Source organism: Canis lupus, chromosome 20 (genome assembly GCF_003254725.2).
Source record: "Canis lupus dingo isolate Sandy chromosome 20, ASM325472v2, whole genome shotgun sequence".
NCBI lineage: Eukaryota > Metazoa > Chordata > Mammalia > Carnivora > Canidae > Canis > Canis lupus.
The window spans coordinates 56,821,259-56,832,434 of record NC_064262.1 but is presented as its reverse complement, the minus strand read 5'-3'; the positions used below and the strand labels follow the sequence as shown (position 1 = coordinate 56,832,434).

Below are 11,176 nucleotides of genomic sequence, written 5' to 3'. Positions count from 1 at the left end.
ACACCCCAAACCACGATGGCAGTGACATCTTGCCTACAGCCAGCTGGGAGAGGCCTAGCCTTTGAGAGCAGGGCTGTGTGTGGGGAAGAGGAGGCTGGGGCTAGAACTCGGGTCCATTGGGCCCTGAAGCCACAGCCCAGCCTTCTTCCTGTCTCTGGCTGGCCGTCCCTGTCCGGCAGAAGTCCTCTCCACGGCAAGGGACAACCGTTCACCTGCCAAGTCCCACCTCCTCAGCCTGGCCTGGCGGCCCGTGGACTTCTCCTTGCCCCAAAGCTCTGGGCCAGGGGTTGGGGTGGGGGGCATACCTGCCCTCCTTATCCCCAGCCCCCCACTCCTGGCAGTGCTTCGGGGCCAGGAAGGTGGCAAGGTTGCCTTCTCTGCTCTCTCTGCGTTCATAGGATTAAAGCAATTATGTGGGCAAAGCAGAGGCCGAGGGTCATGGTCTCCAGCAGATGCCGGTTGGTCCACAAAGGTTTTTTTGTTCTTAAGTTTGGCGTCAAAGTTCGAAAATGAGAAAATCATTTGTCAAAACCCAGTTCGCCTTGGAGAAGGACTAGGCGGGCGCTCCCGAACCTGAATTCTGCTGGTCGGGGGCTTCTGCAGGCGCTGGGCCCCAGCCCCGGGGGCGATGCTGGTTCCCCTCAGAGGCCGCCTGCCGGGCCGAAGGAGGCAGCTTGGGTTCCTCCCAAAATACAGGGCACTGCTGTTACCGCTAACTCTCAGGGGCGGGGGTCCCTGAAGTCTTCACTGCGGGCACAATCAAGCCCCACGATGCTTGGGTGTTTTTACAGACCGCCAGGGCGGCTGTGGTCAGTCAGGAGAAAAAGGGCCACAGCTCGGGGAAGACTCTCGGCCCTCGTCCCGCACAGGCTGTCCCCCGCTTGCTGGCAAGCTGCCATGTGTCCTAGGCCCCAGGAGGGACTCTGGGATATTTGTCTGGGGACACTTGCGGTGGCCACGACTGACGTGCTCCTGGCATCATGTGGGCGGGGCCCAGGGATGCTGCCCAACCCCCCCCACTGTCCAGGACAGTCCGGTGTCAGCAGTTCTGGGGGAGAGAGACCCGGCGTCGCGCATCAGCACCCCTCGTGGCGCATCAGCACCCCCGGGGGCTGGGTGGAGATGCGGACCTGCAGCCCGGCCCCCAGCCAGGATGGGCTCACAGCCCGCACCCACGCCACGGGCGAGACGGCCCGCATGTCTGTGGTGCGGGGCGCAGACCGTGCCCTAGCTGGTCAGCTGGAGCGGCTGCGCCTGAACGTGCTCGCGGGGAGGCCCAGCTGGTTCCAGAGGGGGAGGCCCGCAGACTGCGCTGCCTGCTTCCTTTGGTCTAAACGCAGCACCCGGCCATGCCTCCCGTGCACCCACGAAGTGGGGGCTCTGAACCGCCCACCTGTCCAGCCGGTCCCCCCTCCCCCGGGCCAGGCCGGGCCCCGTCCATCGCTTCAGCGCTCTGTTGGAGCTCCGCATCAGCCAGCTGGGCTGTTCCTGCCCAGGCTTTCGGGGTGGCAGGGGGCACAGAGGGGTCCCTCTTGCCCCAGCCCCTGGCTCTAGCACCCAACAGCCCAGAGAAGGGTTCCTGCATCTTCACAGACCATAGCCTCGCAGCGGCCCCCTCCTCGCCTGCAGGGGGTTCTGGAAGGTCAGACGGGCGGGCCACTGGCTTCGTCCAGAAGCTAGGAGGCGGTCCAGGCTGGGACAGGAGGGATGCATGCCTCTTCCTGGCAGGGCCACTGTCCAGAGCTGGTGGCCAGGCAGGTGTGCGGGCAGCGCGGGCTGGGAGACGCCGTCCCATCCACCGCCTGCCTCTGGGGGCTGGAACCGGTGCGCCGCCTCCCCGCCCCACGCTAATGACTTCTCCACCAGAGATGCAAACAGCAGACAACAGAAGCCCCGACACACTGTTATTAAGGTTGATTCAATCCCCGAGGCCCCATGCCGCCTCATAATTCCCCCTTTGTTTCCAGATCAAGGAGGGGAATCTGGTTGACTCCACCCCGCTGTCGCCTGCCTTGGAGCCTCCACGAGGGGCAGCCCTCCAAGGGCTGACGGGCTCACGACTGGAGCCCGGAGCCTGGTCCCAAGGTGATCCTCCTCCAGGCAGAGCTCCCGTGGTGCCCCGGGGCCTTCCTGCTTGGGGCCGAGCAAGTGGTGGGGGTGGGTGGGCCTTGGCTCAGCCAGGTCCACGCGGACAGAGTTGGTGCTTGGAGTTCTGTGCTGAGGGTTTGGGTCTTTGAAACAGACGGCAGTGTGTGCTGCCAGGGCACACTCCCATCCGGACTACGGCAGCTGCGCCTCCAGCCCTTGCCAGGTGTCCCCACCCCCACCACCTCTGTCCCACATGCACAGGATCTCAAAGCTAAGTGACTCGCCATCACTTCCTGTGAATTGGAGCAGTGAGCGGGCCCTCGCTCTCTGCACTAAGGACATGCGGCCTGCCCTGCCCAGTCGTCCCAGGCACCATGGGGGCTGAGCCGTGTCCCTGGTCCCACCCACTTGACGCCAGGACACCCCGTGTGACACCGCGAACATCCTCAGACACTGCCCGGAGCACCCCGGGGAATCACTTCCCTGAGAACCACAGAGTTAGCGAAAGACCCGCAAGAGGCAGGGATGTCCACTGGGTGGGCCACACGACGTTTCCTCAGTGTTACAAAGTTGCGTACAGATGGCCTTTCGTGGCTGATGTCCAGTTTTGCACAGGGGCTGATCCGGGGCCAGGTGGTGATCAATCCACAGTCTTATCCAAGGGAAAGCTCTGTCACCATGTGGCAGGGCTCCTGTGTCTGAGCTGCGGGGGTGGGGGGAAGGAGCCGCTGGGCAGGCCTCGGGACCCTGGTCCAGGCCGGACGTGGCCACCAGAGGCCAGGAAACCCCAGGAGTGAGAGCCGCTTCTCCAAGCGTCCCCCCGAGGGCAGAACGGCCACGCTTCATCTTCGTGTGAGGTGGTCTGACCCTCACCCGATGGGGAAAGCTGACCAAAACCAAGACACTGTCACCCCCATGGCTGGCCAACCGTGGCAGCTTCGGCAAGCAGGACCCAGGGTTGACCTGAAGATAGGAGGGGTAGCCGGTAGTGGCCGTGGGGGGCTGCTGTGGCCACATAGCCCCCTCACACCTCTCAGGGCCCCAGGGTCCTTGGGGGCCTGGAAGCAGCTTGCTGGGGCTGGTGGGAGCCTAGGGAGAGCAGGTCGGCCGCGAGTGACCACGGCCCCGCAGATGCAGAGGATGTGAGGATGCTGGAGACTAGGGTGGTAAGGACTGTCCGGGGGGCCCGCAAGTCTCCCTGCTGGTGTGGTGGTGCTCTTCCCGGGCCTGAGGTGAGGGGGACGTGGCCTTGGAGCCATCAGTGGGGGCAAGGGGGGTAGTTGGGCTGCAGGGTCCCCAGGGCCATCCCTGGGAGCTGATGGCTGGTAGGAGGGTAGGGACCCTGCTGTGTGTGTGCTTATGGCAGCGACGGGGGAGCGCGGAGCGGGGGCCCCTGGTGCGGAGGCTGCCCCAGCCCACATGAAGGCAGGCTGCAGAACCTAGTGGCTCTAGTGACCCACCCACTCGGGGAAAGGGCCAAATGGGTAGAACCTTCCAGTTCCCAGATGGAGTGGAGTGGTGGCGGGCACAGGCTGACGACACTGGCTTTGGGACACAGCAGGAAGGATGATGTCCCCAAACCCATGGGGGTTACTTTCCCCTGTCCAGGGGGACAGGGTCAGGCCACATGGGGTTTGGAGATGGGTCCCCAGGAAAAGTCAGACAGTTTCTAGCCACAGGGCTGACAATTTTGCGACAGTGTGGGGGCAGGCTGAGCAGAAGTCGAGGCTCTCAGATACAATTCCCTGCTCCCCCGGCCTCTTACAACAAAACTGAAGGCAATCGCAAAGCTTGTGTGGCCTCGTGCTAGGAGGGGCTGAGTGGTGGTGGCAGGCCAGCCCCCGGGGCGTCCATGGGGCTGGAGTGGGGGACCAGAGGCCCCACCAGGCCCAGGGCCCCGGGGCAGAAGGGGCATGAGCTCGCCAGGAGGTCCTGCAGGCAAGGAGTGAGGCAGAGGCGGGAATGCAGGGTCCTGGGAAGGCGCGTGGCGTGTGCCTGCAGCCATGGCGCTGGGTGAGTGGGCAGGGAGCCCACGATGGAGGCCGGGAGGCCAAGGCAGCGAGAGCCCAGCCCAGGCCACAGGCCGCACTCCCTCCTGGGGCGCCCCTATACGGGCTTCCAGCCAGATGCAGCAAAATCCCCCAGGAGAGGTTTTTGCCCAGACGCCCGTCCCCGGAGGCGGGCCTCAGGGTTGCTGCGACAACGGGTGAGTTAAACACAAGGTTGCCACAGAGCCAGTCCCCAGGGTTTGTGCCAGGCCCAATCACCCTGCGCTCCGTACCCCCAGAGGCAGGTTCTGGCTTTGTTTGTGTGTGTGTCTGGGGCAGGGTGGGGGGTGAGGGGGGACCGTGGGGTGCAGCCCCTGTCCCACAGCCTGCTGAAGTCCGCCTCACCCTGGGGACAGTGGGCTGGGAACCACTGGCCAAGCTGGCCCCTGGCCCCACCTGCACATCTCCATGGGCCTCTGTTCCCTCAAAGAACCCGCAGGCTCACCTGGCCCACCACGTGGGGGAGGAGGCGCGCCAGAAGGCAGGGAAGCCGAGGAAGTCAGGGAAGTTGGGAGGTGCCGGGGACGCCGCCAGTACCCCTGGAGGCCCTGCCCCAGGTGGCAGGAGCCCAGGGTTCCCTGTGCAATCCCCAGTGGCCACTCCACGCTGCCGGGCTCCTCTGCCGGCAACAGAGCCACCAGGGAGCAGAGGACAGAAGTCTCAAGCCTCCAGATGGGCTCGGCAGCTCGGACAGGCCCCACTCCCGTCCTGTCCACAGGTGGGAGTGTGTGGGGGAGGGTCCCAGCCCGACCCCATCTGGATGCCTGGCCCTGCCTCCTGAGTCACCAGATCCCGATGCCAGAGGATGACATGGCCACACAGCTTTGGTAAATAATTTTAAGAGAAGTATTTTTTAAAGTAGTTGCTGTGCCCCAGGCTCAGGGTGTCGGATCTGGGGCGCGGCCCCTCTGTGCACAGGCGGGACCAGGGCCTGAGCTCCCCCGCTTCGGGGGAGGGGATTGGGGGGTCGCCTGGGTCCAGTGGGCGGGCGATGGGCACCTCACCACTTGAGGAAGACCATGCCGGCCAGGACGGCATAACCCAGCACCAGAAAGAGGACTTTGAGCAGACGGTCGCTCTTCTCCTCCAGCTCCTTCGCGAGGATCTCGAAGAAGGTGACGAAGAGGAACGTGCCGCCCGCCAGGCCCTGCAGCAGCACGGAGGCCACGCTGCTGGGCACACCCTGGGCGCTCTCGATGCCCAGGCCGATGCTGATGCCCAGGGGGATCATGGCGCTGACGGTGACGGCCAGCTTGGCCGCGTCCCTCAGGGCCATGGCGCTCCTGGCCATGCTGATGCCCAGGGCCACAGCCACCAGTGTCTCGTGGATGGCCACCCCCACGAACAGGCTCACTACCTTCTCTCCATCCTCCTGCAGGCCCAGGGCCAGGCCCTCGAAGATGGAGTGTGCCGACAGGGCAAACACCAGGCTAAGGAGGCGCAGTGGGCTGGAGCGCGACAGCTCCTGGACACTCAGCCCGTGGGCGTGGGCGTGGGGCTCTGCATAGAGCGCGTGGCCCCGTGTGCCCCCCATGAAGGGGCTCTCATACTCCGAGTCACTGCCGGCGTCGGAGCCAGCGTTGAAGGTCTCCAGGTCGATGAAGGATGGCTTCTCCTTGCGGAAGGTCAGGATGAGCTGCTCCAGGAAGACGGTCATGAAGAAGCCCAGCATCACGATGGTCTCGGCCAGTGGGTAGTCAGTGCTGATGTGCCCAAGACTCAGAACTTTCTGGAGCTGGAGCAGAACATGTGCAAGAGAGGAGAGGGAGGGAGAGAGGGCTTCAGAGCGGGCAGCCTGGGCTCCAGCCACCAACGCAACAGGGGTTGGGAGGTATCACCACTCGATTAGCAAAGCACAGAAACACCTACTTCACATGAGAAGCCAGAAAAAGGGGAAGGTGGGCTCACCCTCACTGGATTTGAAAACAAACAAACACACAACCCTGCTACAAAGGGCCCGTGAGCTTCACGCTGTATCCACTACATCAGCCAAATAACAATCAAGAGCAAGCAGGGCTGGATTCTGGTCCCTAAAGATACGTCCACTTGGAACCACAGGACGTGACCTTATTTGGGAGGAAGGTCTTTGCAGATATAATTAGGGTATTATGGGCTGAATTGTGTCCCCCACCAAAAATTCCTATATTCAAGCCTCCAAACCCCCAGAATTTCAAAACTAACCCTCCTGAGAGAAAGGTTCTGTAAAGAGGTGATTCGGGCAGAGTGAGGCTGCTAGGCTGGGCCCTGCCCCACCAGGACTGGAGTCCCTACGGGAACCACCCCGTGAGGATGGCAAGGCCGGTGGCCTCAGAGGGACCCAGGCCCGCCAGCACCTTCCTCGTGGAGCCCCGGCCTCCCCACGGACAGGCTGCTCCACCTGAGGCACTTTGCTCTGTGGCCCCGGGAAACACATAGGAGATAAGGATCTTGAGACGACACACCATCCTGACCCAGGACACAAGAGGAGGGGATGCACAGAGACACACTGGGAGATGGGCACGTGACCACGGAGGCAGAGACGGGGTGATGTACCCACAGGTCACGGACGGCCGACAACCCCGCGAAGCAGGGAAATGGCTCGGGGCCGACTCTCCATCACTGTGCCACCAGCCAGCCTCCGCGGCCCCGACGCCCATGCGGGGTCGGCTCCCACGGCACACAGGGCGCGGCTGTTTCCCAAGGTCTTCCCATCACCCCAACCTCCCGGGAGAAAATGCTGGGAATGAGCGGGACTCCGCACCCGCGCCCCATCTCACGGATCCCGGCGCCATCCAACCGGGCTTTCCGGTGAGGGAGGTGCTGTCCATGCTGACACGGAGGCCACTAGCCACACGTGACCTACGAGGACCTTAAACACCGCTGGGGTGGCCAAGGACTCGCCTATTGAATCGTGTTTTCATTTTAATTCACTGAAACTGGACTGGACAGGCACGGCGAGCGGCCGCTGCTCCACACAGCACAGCGCTGGACGCGGCCCAGCGAGCTGGGGGTGCGCTCCTCGGAGCTGGGTCCGTGTTCCCTGGACTCGCCGGGATGTGTGCGCGCCACAAGCCTCTCCAGCCCGGGGTAGGCAGCACCTGCCGTCAGCTGTCTGCACCCCCCACCCCGGTCTTACGGCTGCTCGATGGTCATGATTTGGGCCTTGGTGCCCCTGTTATTCCCGAGCGCTCCACCTGGCCGGCACCCCAATGCTATGCTCACAGCACCCCTTTCTCTCCCATCACAGCCTTCGCGACAGCCTGGGAACGCATTTGCACACACACACATCCCGTGGCTTTCCTGCCCGCCACCCAGGGCACACAGGCAATGTCTGAAGACTTGTGGGGGGCAGCGCTGACACCAGGGCTGGGTCATCCTCCGTTGGGGGCCGTCCTGGGCACTGCAGGGAGGTGGGGGTGTTCAACAGCATCCTCCACCAGGAGCACCCCCAGTTGTGGGGACCACAGATGTTCCCAAACATCGTCCAGTGTCCCAGGGGGCCAGGACTGGCCCAGGTGAGACCCCCTGACCCAGTGACCTGCCCTCCCTCGGTGTCCCCAGGGCACAGGATCGTCCCGGCATGGGAACCCCTGCCGCAGAAGGCTGTGTTCTGTAGAAAAGCCATTTCATTCATTTGCTAGGCATCTCCAGAAGGCCTGCGTGTGCTCCAGCCCAGAAAACACCCACTGTCCCCCGACGGACGCACACGGATCCGATCCTCTGATCAGGAGAGACAAGGCAGACACACAGAGGCCACAGCTCCCGTGCCACTATCTGCGGGGGGTGGTGGGGTCCTGACCCACCAAGGCTTCAGTGTAGGCAGGGGCTCAGAGTGGAGTGGTTTGGGGAGGACCACGAGAGGGACGAGAGTGCCACGTGTACTGAAGGGGTCAGGAGGAGCAGGGCCATCACAGCAGCGGGCCTGAGGCAGGAGTGTGATGAGGGGTGAGGCGTGAGAATGCACAGAATGGGGTGGGGGGAAGGCAGCGCTGGAAGTGGCCCTGGGAGCACAGACGGCCTCAGGGAGGACTCGGAGATCCTACCCCCAGGGATGCCATCTGTGTGAGCTTCCCACGCTCTGTAATGAAGGAACACAGGGCGGGCAGCGGAAAACAATAGAAACCTGTCAGCTCGCAGCTCTGCACCCAGGCACCCCACGCACCCCACGGCTTGCTGTTGAAGATAGTGCCACGCTGGGGGCCCGGGCACCCAGGGACCGAGGGTGGCCCTCGGCCAGGGAGAAACGAGGCTGGCGGTCTAACAACAGGGAGGGAACTGAACTTGCCTCCCCACCACATGGACTTACCACTCCGATGACCTGTCAAGCCCTGACATGAGACCACGGCCCAGGGAATGTTGCCTGACGACAGCCTGGAGCAGAGGACCCAGCTAAGTGGTGTCCACACTCCCGACCCGCAGAAACCGTGAGATAATAAACAGGCACTGTGCTAAGACGCTGACACTGTTACCACTTGTTATGCAGCAGTAGCTAACTGATACAGGTGTCGAGGGGAGGCCCAAACCGCCGGCCTCAGGGACAAAGTGCATGCTCCCCACGTGGGTGGCCTACTCAGGTAAAACAGGTGGGTTCACCAGCTGGGAACCCCACATCTGGTTCAAATCCCCTGTTTACCAGGTTAAGGCCCAGAGAAGAGAAGCGACTAACCCAGGGTCACACAGCAAATTCCTTTCCTGTCCCCCGTGCAGGGTCAAGGCTACCAGTGGGGAGCCCTTACCTTGTCCCTCACGGCTGGCAGGAGAGCATTGAAGCATGTGGCCAGAAAGACCCCGCCTCCAAAGGTGTTGCAGAGTGAGAGGATCTTTTTTGAGCGATGGGCCTTCTCAAAATCCGTCTCGATGATCTTCACGGGGAGCAAGGAGCCAAGCAGCATGAAGAAGAACACGCCCACCATGCAAAGGATTTTGGCCACCAACAGCTTCATCATGGTGGCGGCCCGGACTGCTCTGGTCGCTGCAGGGCCAAACCATGTGTGGGCGCACACTCCTGTCCCACGGTGTGCTACCGGGCCCAACCACGCAGCCGGGGGCTCATGCCTGCGTGCAGCCACTGTGAACACGAGGGGTGACCACGTCAGCTTATTGGGTTATCTGACCAGCCCTGGCGACCAAGCGTACCACCCCCAGTGCTTCACTCCATGCGGGGCCTGGCACATATCACTGCCCCCTGCAGAGAGTTCTCCACGCCTGTGCTGTCCAATATGACAGTCAGTGGCCATGCCTGTCTGTTTGAACTAATTAAGATCAAACAAAAGGCAAACTTCAGCTCCTTGGTCACACCAACCATATTTCAAGTGCTCAGCACCCACACAACCACAGTAGCGACCGTTCGGGACGCCACGGACAGAGAACATTTCCATTGTTGCCGAATGTTCTACCGGGCGGTGCTGCTCCACTGGCTTCCCACTGCCCTTCCGTAAAACCAAGCAGCACACCCGGTAGCGAAGGCTCTGCACCATCAGCCTCTGCTTCCCCTCACCCCACACGGGCCTTCGTGGTCCTTAAGTAGGCCCAGCCCGTTCCCACCTCAGGGCCTTTGCACAGGTTGTTCTCTTGGCCTGGAATACATCTTCCCCCCCCACCGACCACCCTCTCGAGGAGGTGTTGTCTTTTAGGTCGCTGCCCCCAGGATCCCCTGGAAGGGCCTCCCATCCCTGGCTGACCTCTGCCCTAACTGTATGCCTTGTACCCACCACGAGGCCTGGTGCAGAAGAGATGCTCCGTAACCACTGGGAAATGAACAGGTGAGCCGGAGCATGTGGACCTCAGTGAGCCCAAGAGGAGCAGATGTCGCCCGGGACTGGAAAGCCTCACCCCCAGTAGGAGGGCTCCCGGCTGCTCCTCTGTCCTGACGGTCCCCCTTCCCTCCCATTCCTCACTACCCACGTCCGCCCTCACTGAGGTCTCCAGGTGTCAGCCCCGATGCCACTGGCTGGCTGCCCCCTTCCCGGGCATTACGTGCCGGCATCATTTGTGCTGCAGGAAACGACATCACTTAGAGCCCCTGAATGCACTCGCTTCCTGGGGGCTCGAGTGGGACCCCCCCCACCCCCGGACCCGGACCCGGACCCCAGCATCCAGGACACAGCCAGGTACACAGAACCAGGTAGCGGGAGGCGCCCAGCAGACACCTGCCGGGGGGTCCCGATGCCCCCGTCCGTGCACTGGGGGTCGCGGCGGGGGGGAGGCTGTGCGCTCTCAGCACCGGAGCTGCGACCAGGAGTCACCGGCTCGTTCATTCGTTCGTCCCCCAGCACCTATTGGGCACCTGCTGTGTGCACCACGCTGCACCCGGCGCCCCGCGGGGGGCGAGGCCGAGAGGGAGCCCTCGCGCTCCGCTTGCGGGGTCGGCAGCAAATCAGCGCGGAGCTCGCGGGGAAACGGGGAACCAGCAGCGGGCGCCGCAGCCCGGCCTCGGCTAACGGGCGGCCCAGCCGGCCAGGCCCCGACCCGCCCCGCCCGGCCCCGGCCCCCGGCCCGGCCCCGGCCCGCACGCACCTCCGCGGGGCCCTCGCCCGCCCGCCGGCGCCTCCCGCCGCTCAACCGCCGCGCGGTCTCGACCCCACAGCCGCGCACCGCTCCAGCCCCGGCTCCGCGCGCGGCTGCCCACGCCCCGCCCACGCCCCTGCCCATTGGCCATCCCGGGCGCCACGGGCTGAAGGCGCCGTGCCATTGGCTGCGGTGGCTGCCACTCACCTTGCGACCCCGCCCACCTCGCCTACCGGCACGGGAAAGTAGTTTCCTCTTGCTGAGCGGTAGGTACAGCCAGCAGGAGGCTCCGGCGGGAAACCCGGGCCTTAGGAGAATGGTTCCGCCGGGACTTGGCTTCCAGAGCTGTCCAGGGGCGCCTGGTGCTGAATGCCTCTCGAATGGAGGCTTGGCCAACCGCGACGGGAGAGACTGTCCCTCCCCGAGCATCCACGATGCTGAGGCCCCGCCGTCAGCTTAAGACGCAGATTCAGCTGCTCAACATTCCTGCCCATTATGTGCTGGGGCCTTTTCCAGAACACCTGTGAGCCAAAGATTGCTCCTTCCACCCACCC

At 63.6% G+C, this 11,176-nt stretch overlaps 1 protein-coding gene across 1 annotated transcript; it reads right to left on the bottom strand.

Moving 5' to 3' along the window:
- Positions 1-4,959: 4,959 nt before the first annotated feature.
- On the bottom strand, positions 4,960-10,743 carry SLC39A3 (solute carrier family 39 member 3). The gene is made up of 3 exons (XM_025456840.3): positions 10,632-10,743; positions 8,852-9,183; positions 4,960-5,871 (listed from the first exon to the last, which is right to left on the bottom strand). The coding sequence occupies exons 2-3, from the start codon at positions 9,059-9,061 to the stop codon at positions 5,137-5,139; spliced, it is 945 nt and encodes a 314-aa protein (XP_025312625.1). The 5' UTR covers positions 9,062-9,183; positions 10,632-10,743; the 3' UTR covers positions 4,960-5,136.
- Between the last annotated feature and the right edge of the window lie 433 nt (positions 10,744-11,176).